Source organism: Poecilia latipinna, unplaced genomic scaffold, assembly GCF_001443285.1.
Source record: "Poecilia latipinna isolate Pla-1442-1.1 unplaced genomic scaffold, P_latipinna-1.0 Scaffold258, whole genome shotgun sequence".
NCBI lineage: Eukaryota > Metazoa > Chordata > Actinopteri > Cyprinodontiformes > Poeciliidae > Poecilia > Poecilia latipinna.
The window spans coordinates 409,227-426,706 of NW_015112874.1; the positions used below are offsets into that span (position 1 = coordinate 409,227).

Here is a 17,480-nt window from a genome sequence, read left to right on the forward strand (position 1 = left end):
GGTTTTTGCAGCTCCTCCAGAGTTATCATAGGCTTATCAATTTCCTCTCTAGTTACTTTTCTTTTCGCTTGTCTGAGCAGTCGTCATACTCTTTCTGTTTCTGGATGATTAAATAGTGAGATGTCCAAAATTTGAGATATGGTTTTATAACCTACCCTGCTTAAAATTTCACTGCACCTTTATCTGTAATCTGTTTACTGTGATTGTTGATCTAAATGAAGCTGTTTGCTTGGCTGAAGTTTTCTAAAATCCCTCCGAGACCTTCAAAGAACTTCTCTCTGATAAAGTGCCTCAAGGCAACATTTGTTGTGATTTGGCACTATATACACAAACTGAACTGAAAAGAGAACAGCTGGATTTATTTGAGATTAAATTACACAAAGGTGGGCTACATTTAGCAAGTAGGGGATTTGCAATTGCAATCTGTTGGACTTTTGTTTTGGGGGTATCGGATTTCAAAGTTGAACATAAATAGGCACATTTTTCAGAGTTTTCATTGTTAACATTTTGAAAACGATACATTTTCCTCCATGTCACAACTATGCGCTACTTTGTTTTGATTTGGTGCTATTCTAATACTGTTCCCACAAGCAGAGAAAAACATGTGGCTGTAGTGCAACTAAATATGAAGAAGTTCAAAGTCAGTGGATGCTTTTCCAAGACACTTTTGTTACAAAGATGTGGTCAATCATTGATCTCACTGGTTTATTTGTTTAGTTTAGCTTTGCCTCTGCCAAGCTTGATCAATACTCGGTTTTTCTCACAAAGAGCCCTCCCAAATTTATTGACTATCTTCCATTTTATTAAAATGTTTTCCAGCAGAAGAATAAATGCCAACCAAAGACCAAGGCCCTTAAATCCTTTAGATGAGTGAAAACTCTACAGTATCTCAGGAAATGTGTATTTGAAGAGACTCTCTAGAATTTTTTTTTTATCTATTCAATGGTTAAAACTTACTTCAAAATTATCTTTTTTTAAAGGTCAGAACCTTCATTTGAGCTTACAGACTGCTTTTCTGCTGATAGTACATGGTAAAAATAATATTCTAACTGTTCTGACCTTTAAAAAAATCATCTACCTTCCCCCATCATTACATCTCCACAGCTTTTTAACTAGAAACGGAGTACTGTGACCTTCACTGTCTGAGCTCAGATGACATATATTTCTCTCTTTTGGAGTTGAAATCCTTCTGGAAGAATATTGATTTCTTTTTGTTTAGACATGTGGTTGACTATACTCTCAACAAGCTTTGAGATGATCATCAGGACTGACAGGGGCTTTGGTTTGCTGTTATGACAGGATTGTGTGGAAGGTGGGAAGAGATGGTAAGTGACGAGGTGAAATTGCTTCATAGTATTTTTACAGCAAAGGGACGGTGCAAGCAAACAGTCCTGATAAATCATTAGGAAAGGGGGATGTAGGTGTGAAGAATGCCAGGCCAAGTCCACTTAATTGAGCTGTATCTCCAAGTCACCAAGGTCAAGGTAATGGGATAATAAATCAACCTCGCCTCATCCTCGCTCACCTCCATTCCTTCTCCCCTCCCCTCAGTTAATTACATGCCTACACATGTGTGACTGATCCAGTGTTAATAGGAAAGTCACGGTCAGCACAGCATTGTCTGGATACCCATGCACATACACAGAAATCCATTCTCATCGCATTAAAACTTAAACCAGCCAAACCAGTGAAGAGCACAGAGGCGCTGTAACTCATTGGACGGAGGAGACAATTTCAAATGAAGATGTGCGCTTGATAATTTAAAAGCCAAAGCCATCACTCACCTAATTTGCACCCCTCACTTGCTGTATGTGTTTGTTTTCTCCTTGTTTCATGTCTCTTCTTTGTGACATATACATTATGCATCACTGCAGGGGAGTACTCATACCACCATTAGAGCATGAAGTGTAGGAAAACGCTCGTGCAGCCCGAGTTCTTTGACCCTTTGTTTTCACTTTTTTTTTTTTTTTTTTCCCCCCCCATTCAGAGTCAGCTCTCCGAGCTGGCTTGCTGTCTGTCTCGGCGCACCGAGGCACCGGAGTGTAAACACACAAACAGTATTTTCCATTCTCACATTTAATCCATATTCCCCAGGACTTTCTCGGCATTGCTAAGCATGGCCCACATTGCGAGGGCGGGAAGCAATGGAAAGGACGGTGCAGCAAAGGCATGGCTACAGAAGACAGAACAAAGAGATGAGGATGGAGGTTTGAGAGTGATGCAGATGAGAAGAGACGGAGAATAGGATAGAGAGAGGCTTCATGCAAATGAAAAGGGACGTCCGATGCTGTGAGATGCTTGGTGGCAGCTAGGTGGATGTTAATGGAGGCCCGGTGTTTCAGTGGAGAGGAGTATTAATGGTCAGGAGATGTTGCGAGGTGAGGAGAGCGGCTGGTAACGGGGGATTCAGGGCCACTGCGGCCACGGCGCAATCAGTCATCCCCTAACACTTTCTCACACATGTACACACCATCGGTCCAGCGGTGACAGGGCTGTCCCCTCAGTCCTCTCCTCCCTGCTGATGTGACATACTCACTCAGATAACCTGCCGCGGGTGGGCAAATGGTGAGGGCAGTAGGGGGGGTATCACAATCTGCCAGCAGCCCCTCATCAGCACTTGCTCTCAGGCTCATGTACGCATATGTGGGTTTCCAACTTTAGTTTTTTGTTTTTTGGGGGGGGGGGGGGTTTACAGCCCTGATCATGACCACAGACTTAATTCAAGCGTGGAAGGATGGTGCGTGCATGTTGGCACCAGTGAAGACGTGAAAGGGGGATGGGGGGGGATTTATATGTACTTTATTTATGCAAAAGCTTCTCTACAGAATCTCTATGATTACAATTCTCCCGGCTTATCCACGCTCAAATGTAATCGCTGGTGTGAAAATTGAACGCTGCGGCTATTTTTTCGAATAAGTCCAAATGAGTTTCCCGCCTAATATATTTTTTTATTTTCTTAGACTTGGAGTCCACTTCAAGCAGTCGTGTGAATTTGATCTCAGCACTCCCTCAGAGTTTGACATGTTAGATGGCTTTAAAAAAGACAAAGTGTTACCATCCACCTCAGATTACAGCAGTCATTAATTCCTGGATGTTAATGGACATTTGTACATTAAACAACTGGCCCTGCAGCCATCTTGCGTTATTAGCGATCTAATGAGAGAGACCGTCTTATTAGTTCTCTGATGACTGCTCCTAATGAACAGATGAGTGGGTGTTTCAGGTGTTTTTAATGTTTTTAAGTTTTATAGACCACAACAAAAGGTTTGAGGCAATGAGTGTGAGTGTTAGCGCAGTGGAGCTCATGATGTAGAGCCCGAAACCAGCTGGATAGAGGAGGAGAAGGAATAACATCGCCACCCCTAGCAATTACTGTAATGTTGCTGTTGAGCAAAGCACTTATCCTCCACTTGTTCCTCTGCAGCTGCTCATTAAGCAACAGAAAAAGACCTGGACTATTCATAGAATCTCTGCAGCATGGTGAACGTGTGTGTCCTAAAATGAAGGTTGAGACAAAAACACTCGCAGTTACAGGTTCAGGATAACACTTGCTTGATCAAGAGAAATGCTTGCAAAATAAAGCCTTGGATTATTTGAATTTGAAAAATTACACAACTATGATTGGGCTTCAACGGTATTTGGGCTTTATTTGAACCCCTCAGTTCATTGGATTTGGCAGCATTAACATATATCTGGAAGAACAAAGATTATTTTTCTGTCTAGCCAATGAGAAACCTCATGTAGATTTCATGAATTTTAAATTTTTGTGCTGGCATTTGTTGGGTTAGGAATGAAGCATGGTTGGTATAAGGCATGGAAGTCTGCTCCATTTTGCTCCCAAAAAAGTCTGAAATGGTGGCGAGACAAAATGACGTGTGCCGTCAGTCAAAAACCATAAGCTGAAAAACTAACTTAGCATGGTTATTTTTATTAAATTAGCAATGTTTTTAGAATTTTGGTTTAAGAACAAAAATGGTGTTCCTTGACTTTTACAACCGAGGAAATGAGATCAAATGATTTCTTAAACAAAGTAAGGCTTTTGTATCCGACACTAAACATTAGAATGCATTGTCTTTTCCTCTTTTAATGGCAGCAATTTAACATTTTAATTTACGTAAACCTTTGTTATACAGAAATTGGGGGGGGAAAAAAAAACATTGAACCATGTTGTGTTTGTGTGTCAGTAAGAGCTTTGTCGTGTTGTATGCTTTGACAGGCTCAGTTTTCCTGCATTGTTGCATCATGCATATTTGTGTGCGTGCGTGTGTGCATGCGTGCGTGTGTGTGTAAGAACGTGCAAGCAGGAAAAGAAAATTAGATTTCCATTTCTGGCTTGATGGTTCTCTTTGCTGCTTTAAGCAGACCCTTGGGCCATCTGACCAGCTACTCATCAACTTACTGGCAGAACCACAGGGCTCCCCCCTTCACTCTTTCCCCACTGCCTCTTTCTTGTCATCATCTTGCTTTCTCTCTCCCTTACCCCTTTTCGCTTGCTTGTCACTTTTCTGATTTTATTGTTTCCCTGTTGCAACCAGAACCCTCTCTGATGTTAATGGAGAGCCATCTCCTTGTGTTTCATCTTCACTGTTCAATATAAGTGGGACAGGACAAGCAGATATGAAACAAGAGGTAATCCTCCACTTACAAGCAAATAAATAAATATAAGGAGGGTATTTAAAAAATGAAATGGAAAGGTGAATCAAATTAGTAAAGCGTTTCAGTAAAATTACCTTAAAGAAGTCATAAGGCATTCATTATTTTAAGGATGTACTTTTGCAAATGCGTATGCCTTATTCCTGTAATTGTCTGTACATACGAGTGATTTCCTCTTGACAGAAGGTCTTTGTTTGCAGAGCCTCAATGCCGGAGCTGTGTGTGGGGATGGATATCTTCATTAATCGACTAAATGTACCCGTTCTCTTGTCTTTGCTCTTTCACAATTTGAAACACACAGAATACAGCTGCTGTGTCTAAGAAAGTCAGTTATCTCTCACCTGAAGCAATGCTTACTCTGTCCATGGCTAAAAAAAAGAGCCTGCCCTTCCACAAAATAGATTCTGCTAATTATCAGCATGCAATCGAGGCAGGCAAAAGACTTTAGCATACCACTGGCTGTCACCTGTTTCATAGTTTCAAGTTAAAATGAGATGGTAAAAAAAGAAAAGAACACTTCCTTATTTTAGCATTAAAGTGTTTCAGTGCAACAACACTTACTGCTGCATAAGAGTAAGTCTGTTTCTTTTTTTGTTGTTGTTGTTGTTCAGAGACAATCATACCATCTGCTGTTAGAGAATCAAAACAATAACAATCTTCTTTGGATGACACAGGACTTCCTTTACACAGGAATGAGCCAGATGTTTCTTCCTCATAAATGACTAGTTTGGATGAGTGTGGCTCAGTATTTGCAATAGAGTCGAGGTTCATGTGTCCGTGTTTTCTGAATCTTTGTTTGTTCGGTCGAGCAATTTGTATCTTTGAGCATTTGCAAATGTGGGTCACAGCTGTAGTAAAACATAACTTGCAATATTATTTTCTTAAATAGCGTTAGGACTTTTTTTGTGGGGCGGTGGGGGCAGTTATACATTTTGATTGTGTTATGCTCCACTTTCCAGTTTCCCAATGTCAAAATCCAAATGTATGGTAATTTCTGCCAATGCAGGAGGTGGACAAACTAGGACAAGGTTCCACTCAACAAGTTTACATGTAGTGGCCCAGATTACAGCCTGTACTGTGTTGAACACACTTTTCTTTCAAAACCACCTGGCATAGATGAAATATTTGATTTATTCTTTGCAGCCTGTGTTCATGAACACTGTGTTAATGAAATATTACACCAATGCTACTAGCCTATGAAAACAAGACAGGATGGATTTATAGTTTCATGTGCTCTACACCTAGTTTTGACCACTGAACATATTTGAGCTACCATGAACTATAGCCCTAGTCACCTGTTATTGGCTGACAGATGTTGTAGCTCATCTGCTTCAAGGTTTCACATGTTTTATGTTCAGGTATTTAGCATACCTTGGATGTTACAGGTAGTTACTGTTGCATTTAACTCATCCCAAACCAGTCTGCCTATTCTGTTCTGACACCAGAGCACCATTTATTCTCCCACACTCCTGAAGACAATTTCCTATAGCCCTGTGATGTGGTTGTACATTAAAATCACAGTAGATTAGAAGACTGTAAAATGCTCAGATCAGCCATCTGGCACAACAACTATGACCAGGTCAAGGTCACTTAAGGCCCTCTTCTTTAACGTTATGATGCTAATTTTTCACCTCATCTAGATCCCTAAATCCATTGAGTTTCTGCCATCTAATTAGCTGAGGGACTGATTTCTATCATCAAACAACTGAACAGATGTTGGTTTACACTCTTGTGTACAAACTGTGAGTTGATAAAATGCATTTATTTGAGAGATTTTTGGAAAACTTTATGAATGTTTGCAACTTGACACTGAAAACTTGTAAACCACTGCTTCATATAATAAAGATCTGAGGATCTTTACTACGTTTGTATTTCTGATAACTGATCAGTATTTTTGTGTTGTAATTTCATATTGCCTTTCTGTTTTCTCTATGGGTGTGAAGTGAGGATTAAGCCTGGCAGCACAGGTGGTTTTTGGGTCAGGGCTCAGCTAATGAAGACTCAGTTGTGTCTTACGACATATGCAAACAGAGAAGCTGGTGCAAATGTTCAAGCAGAGATATTTTTCATATCGGTTGAGGCGCTCCATACTAGAATTATTTGGAGATTATTCACAAAAGGGTAATTGCATAAATTTCACAAAATATCAACTTCATTTAAAAATTACTGTGAGAACATATCTATAGGGATTATATGGTTGATTGTGTTTTGGCATCTGCTAGAAGGTTGTACTTTTGGTCATTTAAATAATACTTCATGTAAACGGAGCTGCTCTTCTAGCTAAGTACACATCTTGTCATCTTGTATAATTTCCAATAGAGTTGACTTGTCTTCAGGTTTTCTTCTAAATTATGAATGTTTGATGTTCTCATCTTTTATGAAAACTAGATCTATGTTAGACTACTTCATGTAAAGCTAGCTTTTGACTGATAGTAGAAGATGGGTGATTTTACTTGCTTCACTTCCTTTTTAGGTGAATCCAAAGGAAGTGTACCAATCAGTCTGAAACTGGTCACTTTTAAAGAATAGTAGAGTATCATGGAAAAGCAAAATTGAGATAAAACAATATAAATCTCATCTTTGTCTCATTAGATTTTTAAGCAGTAATATATATTTTTGGTTCTCTTATTATCTCAAATGTTACCCTACATTAATATTCTTCTAATTTAAACCCATCTTTCTCCACACATCTCTCGCTCAGTTCTTCTAGGGAATTAGAGGTGTGAAATTTGTGGCGATGGTGAGCCGACAGTGGAGTGAGACAGTGGTGGTCCCAGGAGTTTTTTGTTTTTTTTCCCCCTCTACATGCTTGTGTGTGCACTGGTGTTTGCGTGCTAGGCTCCCATCGAGCGCCAGGCCACACTTTAATCCTGGCATCAGTGGAGGTGCAGTTCACTCCAGATGGGGCCATTGTACTGCGCCATGCATCAATAATTCACAGAGAGCCAAGGAAAGTGGCAGAGTGTGTCTGCCTGCTCAATAATTAACCAGGGAAGAGGAACATGTATGTACAGCCTGGGTCTTTCTCAAAACGCCCGTTCAAAATGGCCTTTGATGTCGCCGGCCTGGGGGGTCTTTGGATTAGTCAGCTCATTAAGATGTCACCCCTCTGTTCCTTTTATTTGTTTTGTGATCCGCTTTTGCGACGAGCAGGAGTTGGATTTGCATTGTGGTTCTGACACGAATGCATAATGTACCTGTGAGTGCGTGTTTGCAGAAAAGGCAGCAGTAATGACTGGTATTACAGCAGTCAGCCATGGTATATCGTGAGCTATTTTCAGCTCCTTCTCTCAGTGCACCTTCTGTTGCTTTGCAGTGAATAAAATAATACAAATGCCCACACACCTCAGTTCCTCTGTCACACTTTGCTGTGGGTTGACTTACTTTTGAAGTCACTTTTTTTTCATTACATTTAATGCTAAGAGACAATTTCTTGAAGTGGAAAGTTCAGATTACTATAAATAAAAGCGATGCTGCTACTCCCCTCTGTTCTGTCTCCTGCCTCCTTTAGCCTTATCTGCCTTGATTTATTAGTGTACACACAGGCTCTGAGACTCTGTTTTTCTCGCGTGGGATTTATCAAAGGTGCAGGGGTTAGATTATATTACTGCTCCTCTTGACAGGAGGTAGAGTTAACTACATTTGTTGACACCACAACTATGTCATCTCCACACATGCAGCCTCTCACGTCCGCTCTCAGCGGAGCTCCCCTTTCTCGTCTATCTCTTCCACTTCTCACATCTTGCTCGCTCATTCTTCCTCACATTAAAACCCTCCTCTGATGTTTGGTCTCACTTCTTAATCATCACCTCTTTTCTGTCACCTGCCTCGTTTGGTGAACATTGTAAAAGCCCATCTGCTGTTTTCTTGCTCTTCTCTCTACTCCCAACCCCCCTCCTCTATTAGAAATGAGGGAGTTGACGGAGTTGCCCTGGCCTGCCCCTGTGGGTCAGCTGGAGGAGGAGCCCCCTGTCAGAGAGCAAGGTGACCTCTCACCCTGAACATCCCTGCACCCCTTTTCACCCACATTGTCTTTCTTTATTTGCATGCAAGTTGTCCAGACCCTCATGACCCTGTTGTTTAACATCTGCTATGCCCTCTGTAGAGCACCTGCTTGTAGCAACTGTTGAATGCTATAGGGCAAGGTGTGTAAAAACTGTGAATATCTGCCATTTTTAGCTGACTGAGTATGTGAAATAATTGCCACAAAGGTTATGACAATCAAAAACAAAGTTGTAAACCAAATACAGGACAAGAAAACGGCATCTTTCCATCTCTTTTCGGCCTGAAATTTTCAAGCAAATTGTAATGATGCTGGTAAATTTCTTTTTATCAGACTCCGACCTGCTGACCTGCAACATGACCCTTTCAAATCTAATCCCCCCATGCTGCTTATGTGGATCTGCGGTAGTCTGTTATCTGATGTTTGTTCCCGTCTGCTTGAGTGGATTAATCCCCTTTGATCATATTGCTATGTAAATAACATGACTCACTCTCTGCCCCCCCGCCTGCCAACAGCTCAGTTTGACGGTGCAGAGTGGGATCGCTCGTCGTCGCCCACCGAGCGGATGCGTCCTGCAGCTCCCAGGTTGAGCCCGCTAGCAGCAGGAGGAGGAGGAATGAAGTTCCGAACGCCTCATGAAAGCCCCACCATGATGGGGGAGAGAGTAGACCCTACTCTGCCTCTGGAAAAACAGGTGTATGTATACTGTCTTCTGATAGTCAAACAGGAACCCAGCATCAAAAACGTAGCTCAGCATAGATCGCACTTCAATTGGGGGAACACAATTATATTTTGTGAAATTGAGTTTCTTCTGCATCTCATCATGTTATAATGTTATACACTCATCAAAAACACACCTCAAATATGGATAATTCTTTCATACATGAAATCCTTCAATTTCCCATGGCAGCCATTTGGGTTGCATGAAAGTTCGCTTTCAGCGAGCGCCTCAGAGCTGCAGGCTCTAAGTCGAGCTTCCGCTTCTCACAGTACCCCTCCGCTGCAACTCTGCCACTTAGCTCCTTCAGACTAGTGGCAGCAGCAATTAGCAAACATCTTGTGAAACTGTGCATCCTCTGAGCTTATTATACAAATTACTTACCAGTGCGTCACTGGTAAGAACGCTGTTAAAGGCTTATTGGTGGAACGTTGTTGTGATAATATGCTGAAGGCAGCGATAGAAAGAGCAGGAGCTTCTTAAAGAGACAGCGACCCAATTTCAAAGTTAAATTTATTTCAAGTGATGTTGGAAATGTACAGCATTTTTTTAAAAACTGAATGCAACATAGTTATTGATGATGCTATAAAATGGAACTATGTGCCTGAAAAATGCATAATACTACCACTTCAATAAAAGGCAATAATTAGCAAAGTTAATAATTTAGCTGGAAAACATCTAAAGCATGCAGGGCAGTGTGCCTTTAGGACCCGCCTTGGGAAGCACTGCCATAGAGATGCACAGTTAAACTGGGCATTAGACCCCTTTCACACATGAAGCAGAAATACTTGAAATGGATCCAAGTCCTATTCTGTTTGTGCGTTAAATGCACACTGCTTTCCACCTGCAAGGCTTGCTAGATTACAGCCCTGATCTGGCTGGATTAGGTATTAGCCAACCCCAGTGGTTGAAGGGAACCACTGGAGTTAAAATGGCACCTGGACTTTGTTGCTCAGTTTGACAGACTAACAGATGGAAATTGCAACCTGAAAAACTTGATACTTTCTTCAAAGAGAAAAACTAATATTGTTTTTTTTTTGTTTTTTTTTAACTGAGGAGGAAAACTAAGAGGAAGCAATAGCAGCGAGTAGCACGAGTTTCTAGGATGAGTGCAGAGAGCTGGAGCTCATTCAGCAACTGACAATTAATGCTTCCATGTTTTTCCCACTTTGGTTGTTGCAAAAGAGCAATGTGACTGTCTGGTGTGCTTAGGATAGTTTCAGTAAGACTCATTTAAACAAGAAGTCACTAAAGCTTAGTTCATATTTATTAAGGACATTAATACTTTTGTAATTTCTTACAATTGGACACACCCAAACAAAATCCTTCTATTTTGACCTCAGTGTGCTGAACAGCCTTCTTGGTGGCATGCTGCTGCCAGGCAACATGTACAACAATGGGGTTAGAAGTTGTGCACTCCGCCCACTGCTTTCTGTTCGCAAGGTTCCCGCTTTCAAACTAGCATTTGTTAAAAGCCTCACAAGTTTATGCCGGTACTTATGCATGCAATTTCATTTACAAAGGCAGTAAATGTTTCTTCATTTCTTTCACGGATACATTTAATACATTTTATGTAAAAGTCATCATGAACATGTAAGGGCAGATACCGTGGTGGAAAGAACCCCATTAAAAAGTCAGACACTTTTATTGCTCTGCTTTGATGTGTTATGGGCTTGGACAAATTCAAATGAAGCCGTTACATGTTTCAACTAAACAGTGGCGGGAGAGGTTTAAACATTAACAAATTAAGTCCAAGCGTTTAAGATGCACATTTACCTTGGTCTTCATTTCAAACATCATTGGTGTAATTTATGTGCCGTCTCTGTGCACATAAAGAGCTGTTTTTCTAATGAAACTCCGGAGTGCAGCAGCCCTTAAGCACAGATGTAAATTCAGACACGCAGCGTGTGTGCATTTGAACATGTGAACATGTTCACGTGACGAGTTGCCATGCTCTGTTACTCCGTTATAATCACTTTGGGGCTATTTGGGGATTTGTGGTTTCAGCACAGTTTTAAAATGCAAGACATGATTGTAAACCTGAGGTGGGCATGTCTTCTTCCTCAGTCGTCAATGAATCCGCCTTGGTCTGGTCGTTAACAATTTACAGTGCTGTGAAAAGTTATCCAGTCGTTAAGCATCTTCACATCTTAACTCACTCCAACAACAGTCTTCATTATATTTTATTTAGCTTCTCTGTGATGAAACCCAAAATGGTGCATTAATGTAAAGTGTTTTTGCAAAATACTTAGGTTTTCAAAAGTTATCACATAAAAAAAAAATTAACCCAGTGCAACAAGCTGCCTTCAGAAGTAAACAGATTCCAACTTTATCTAATTAAATTTCTGTACAAATATAGCTGAGGACCTCAGAGGCTTTTCTTTTTAAGAATAAGTATTGGAGAAGTTTTATGCAGGGTTATGGTATCAGCCAATATCAAAATACTTGAACATTTCATAGAGTGCAGTTTTAATCCATTACCTGAAAATGGAAAGATCATGACCCAACTGCAGATAAGAAATGAAAAAAAAAAATCTAGTTCACTTCATACCATGTAGATGACACAGCAACAACATTTATGAAGATGCCCTTGTCAGATGAAATCAAAATGCAGCTTTTTCTACTCTACATACAAAATGCTACATACAAAGAGTGTCAAAAAACTAACATAGAACGTCATCCTAAACACATTAATTCCATTTTCCGTTGTTAATCCTGGCAGTGCTTGCGTCATGCTGTGGATATTTGTGTTTCACCAAGGCTGGGAATCTGGTCAAAATTGATAGAGGGGAAATGGGTAGAGCTACATGCAGGTTAATCCAGCAAGAAACCCGTGAGTCACTTTCCATCACAACAGCAAGCCTAAACGTAGTGCCAAGCAACAAAGGCAGGATTTGTGTTAAATCATAAAGTTGTTCAGATGTTCTCTCTCCAATCTGCGTTTGCTGTTCCCCAAAGGACAAGGGGGTCATCCGTTTGTATATTTGCAAAGTTTCTGTTGACAGACACACAAAATATTTGCTGTAGTTGCCACAATTGGAGGTTCTATAACATATTTAATGGTGTTTGTTGAGCACAAATGTAATCCACAATTTAGACCCCATTTTACCACTAAATATATGAAAACAATGTACCCTTTTCCTTCCTCTTTACAACTACATGCCACTTTGTTGTTCTGTAATATAGAATTACATTAAAATATGTGAGAACTTGCAGAAGTCATGTGACAAATTGTGGGGGGGGGAATGGCATGAACTATGAATTATTTGTCAAGCCACTCTAAACCGGGTCGAAATCCTAGTTTATCGTTTTTCAACATTTGTTTTTTTTTTCCATCGAAGAACATTTATATAACATATTAGAATGACGCCACAGCTTCTTGGCTATAGATTAAACATCTCAGTAAAGAGTGCAGATATATTTTGTTTGCTTGTGACATTACCAAATATATAAACCTTATTGTTGCTGTTATTTGTCTGTAACCTGACAGATGGTACCACGGCTCGCTGTCGCGCTCGGAGGCAGAGTCGCTGCTAACGCTGTGTAAAGAGTGCAGCTACTTGGTGAGGAACAGTCAGAACAACCGCTCTGACTTCTCCCTGTCCCTTAGGTAAGACGCAGACCTTAAAAGCTAGAAACCGTTCAACCTCTTGCTATGTTCATTATCGGTCTCTGATGACAAGCTCTGTACTTTAATTACACATTATCATGTTTTTTGTACTGTGTGTATGTGCACGACTTCAGACGCCTGAGCTGCTCATCTCATATTGCGCTCCCCAACACCCCTCCATCTGTCTCTGTCTTTCCTCTCCCATCTACCATCACCTTCACTTAACATTACTGCTGCACTGACTCCTCTACTGATGCTCATGTGTGAGGCACAATACTGCTTATCTGGTCAAATCGCTCCCTTGTAATTACAATCGCGATCCATTGTGCCGGCCTTGCACCGGTCTCCCCTCATCACTCTGTCCTCTCAGCATCCTTGGCCTCCCCCTTGGTGGCCTTCCTCCGTAGCCCCAGCGGGCCGTCTAAGTGGTAATCAGTCAGGTAGAGCACACTTCAGCGCACACATCATCCTCCACATAATCGCTAATGAATATGAATTACCGTCTGTGGGACACCCAGGAAGGGAATTAGGTAGGGAATAGGGAAGAATGGGAATGAGGGGAGTGGAGTCAGTGTTGTGGTGACATATAAACAAGCTCATGCATTACTCATTCAAACGAGTGGAGTGGTTTTGACACACACACACACACACACACACACACACACACATGCGTACACATGATCATGTTTGCTTAGGCCACAAGGTCAGTGCTGAAACTTTTCCCCAGTTAACACACATGAGGCTTAAAGAAGTGAATTGATCAAGATCTGTGAACCTTACGACTTCTTGATTCTTTTTTTTTTCTTTACCCAAATTAACAGAAATGTTGTGAAGTTAAAAAGTTTTCAGCCTCCTCAAAAAAAAGCATTTCTCTGCCAGTCGATCTGAAAAAGAGAACGAAGAAGAAGAAAAAAATATAACCAATGTTTTAAGATATCTATCTCAGTTTGGTGAGACTTATTTTGACCTCCTTGGTTTGAATAGGAGTGTTTTCTGAGTTTCTTATCCAATAGGGATTGTTACAAGCAATTTCAATTTTGATTCATCTCTGCTTTTCTCAATCAACACGTTTTTGCATAAAATTTGCTTCTGGTTTTCCATCGAGTTTCTGAAGCTGGGGCATGCGTACGAATGCTAACATTGTAACTTTTCCCTCAAGTTGTAATCCACATAAATTAAAGCGTTTAGCTAGTGGAGCTTCTTTTGAATAAAGCATGCCATTTTAACCACTAATATATATTTACAAGATTTTTAGCTTCATATCAGTTTGATTTGGGTCAAGCATAAAAACATATGGAGATTCAGAAAGGTCTCAAAGCTCAACTTTGACCAGAAAGTTTAGAAACTACAGAACTTATGTGTTCATTAAGCTGCTATCACTTTTACATACACTAAACAGTGAAGCTGCACATCTCTGCTCTGTTTGGTATCGGAACTGTTTTTTCAGAATATAATAAAAGCTTTGTTTTTATTTATTGAGCTCAAATCAGCTCAACAACATTTTGTGGATTTTCTTAAACGTTGGCATTTTATGACCAAAAATGTATCAATTGATGTCAAACGATCTTGATTGTCTTTTCACCACTATCTTGTCTTCTATTGCCACAGAACTGCCTAAATGAGGACAAGAGGTGTTTAAGAAAATGTCTTTTTGAAACTGGATCCACCAGCTTAGTCTTAACAAGCTGTGTTTTAACTGGGCCCTTGGTCAGTTTGCTATAAATACCCCTGTCATGTCAGTAAAACTTCTATACAAGGACTTTTATGGTACAATAACCCAGTACAACTAAACTTACTGGGGAAATGCACACAGTATCAGAATGTGTCTGACATTTTTTTTGTCATGTCCTGCAGGGGGCGGGGGGAATGAAACACTCAAAAACTGTGTCCCAGATTACAAAGAAATGTAAACAATAGCTGTAGTGACTGTCAAAGATTGTTTTTGTGTTTTTTTTCTTTTTGAAGACGAACTGAAAGAGTCAAGCTGAAAGAAATACAGAACAGAATAGTTACAACCCCTGAAAACAAACATCGTTTTTCTGTAAAAACATATCAAATGGGTCTAAAAATAGTACTGTGACAGTTCTATTAAAAGTAACAAAATCCTCAAAGGCTTAAAAGATTTGTCACTTTGTCACTTTAAGTGTTTCAGGTTTTAATTTTCTGAACAATGACAGTTTGCTGACCAGTTCCAGCTCTTGTCTTTTGCTTCGCTCCTATAATTAGACATTAGACTCTTAAAGGAGCAGTCCTTTCAAAGCTGCATGGATTTTGAAGGGAAGGTGTGGCTCTTAGTGCAGCCACTGCCACGGCCTCCTTGTTTTTCCTCTGAGGTTATGTTGTATTATTACTCCATTCATCCATCAAACAAAAACCCCCTCTCTTTCTTATTAGTGTCAGTGTTATTAGGTTTTTGTTGGAATCATGTTCCCAGAGTAAAATAAAAAGCAAACATAAATCCAGGCTATCGCTCGCACACCGTCATGGGACCAAATGCTTGATGTTAGGCGCTCCAAATTTCATTTCATGCTTCTTTACTCCCCTTACACTTTTACGTTTTTTTTGTTTGTTTTTTTTTTGCTTTTGTTAGAAGCGTACACTCATTCTTTTAAATTTCTTCTTTTTTATCCTTTCTTCACAGGAGCTGCCAGGGTTTTATGCACATGAAGTTCACCCTGTGTAAAGACGGGAAGTACGTGCTGGGACAGAACAGCCCTCCCTTTGACACCATTCCCGAGGCCGTCCACTTTTACACCACGCATAAACTCCCGATACGAGGCGCTGAGCATCTGTCCCTGCTCTTTCCAGTGCAGGTGCAGACCCTCTGACTGATTCAGTCCTGTGGACCTGAATGATTTCATTTTGATCAGAAACAGAAAACATGAATGTTCGAGCGAAAAATCTCAGCGGCGTGAAACTATTCCATCTCTTTCTTTTTTTTTTTTTTTTTACTGGATTACTTTTAGTGTTTCAGCTCATGTGGGGCTTATTCTCTCAGCTGTTGCGTCTGTGCCATGTGCAGAACATCTTGGGGATCAATTCCCATGAAATGCAGTACCCGAGCTATCAGCACCTTTACTGCAGCAACTCTTATCTGTGTGCTTAACCAAGCGGGTTTACTTCAGGACATCTTCTACACTTTGTTGCATTTCTTTCTCAGTCGAGAGAAATGCGCAGCCGCTGCAAGAAAGCCTGCACATTGTGAATGTACTGATTCTCAAGTTTATTGAAGAACATGAGCAGAAGACATTATAAATTATTACTATATAACACTAAACAACCTTACAACCATAAAACAAAACTGTTTGTGAGAAGTCTTTAAATTGAAATCCCCTAAGACAAAATGAATAAATTAGGCTAAATAAGACAAGAAACCATGTTTAAAGGGAAAATCTATACTGGAAAGAAACCTATTTTTAAAGACAGACAATTTTTACTTACACCAGTAATGGATCAATTTTTTTTTTTTTTTTTTAACAAACTCACAACTGTTGAATTCAGCCCAGCCTATTTTGTATGCTGTAAGGGTTGCTTGACACATGTCAGTGTTATTTGTTAATTGTTCATTGTATTAAAAAAAAAAAAGTGTTGTTCTGGTACTTGATAAAACTGAGTTTTACCTCTTGTTGCCTGCACGTTTTGCACTTGTATTTGTTCAGAGTTACTGCCATTGTCTTACAACTGACTTGAAAACCAGATTGCACTACAAACTGAGCTGCAAGCTGCAGATTATGAGGCAGAGACTCAGTATTTACTCGAACTTTAAAAACCTAGAAACATTGGCAGTGCATGCAGTCGTTTTCTCACTTCCTACAGATTTTTGTCTGCCAACTCCGTCACATGGATGAATGTAAGCCGTACTCGATTCATGCCGTCTGGAATGGGTTTAAATGTCAGCTGTCAAGCTGCAGTATTTTTAGGTTAAAGCTAGTTTTAGGGGAAAGCATTTCCACACCACTACAGCTAACACTTTTATTTAAGTCATTGTTTCCTAACCCAAAAGTATCTAAATTGCATTGGTTACTCTTTGCCTGTTAAGTTCAAATGCAGACAAAGCTCAAGTTTGAAACTACTTTCATTCATTACAGTGAACAAAAAGTTCTTATAAATACCCTGGTTTTGCTTGACAACTCCTAGATTTTAAACAATTTTTACTTCACATCTTATAGGAAAATTCACACACACACACACTGTTTGATTATGAGAAGGGATTTTCATATAATTTCTAACAGATTTGACAAGTTATGTGATTGCAACATGTAGTTGTATAACTATGGTCAGAATGAAATGAGGCCATGGAAGGAAAAAAGGAATGAAAACTAAATGGTAGTCAAGCTAATATCAGGTGACTCTCAGTTTTATAAAACCAAACGACTAGATTACAAATTAGAGGTAAAAAAAAATTACATCAGCTGACACAAGCTCTGTTTTAGAAAGATAAGCAGTGTTTTGTCTGCAGTAAAAGAGCTCGAGTATATTGGCTTACACTGCCTTGC

The 17,480-nt window shown here is 40.0% G+C and overlaps 1 protein-coding gene across 7 annotated transcripts in view; it reads left to right on the forward strand.

The window, feature by feature from the left end:
• The window catches only part of shdb (Src homology 2 domain containing transforming protein D, b), a 29,092-nt gene extending 11,812 nt beyond the window's left edge, over positions 1–17,280 (forward strand). For 6 of the 7 annotated variants that reach the window (XM_015033155.1, XM_015033159.1, XM_015033156.1 and 3 more), the window contains 4 exons: positions 8,560–8,637; positions 9,172–9,352; positions 12,865–12,984; positions 15,626–17,280. In XM_015033155.1, coding sequence (XP_014888641.1) covers positions 8,560–8,637; positions 9,172–9,352; positions 12,865–12,984; positions 15,626–15,812 — 566 coding nt within the window. In that variant the 3' untranslated portion in view covers positions 15,813–17,280. The remainder of the gene's footprint in view (positions 1–8,559; positions 8,638–9,171; positions 9,353–12,864; positions 12,985–15,625) is intronic. The other variant, XM_015033160.1, reaches the window with a different exon arrangement.
• Positions 17,281–17,480: the final 200 nt, after the last annotated feature.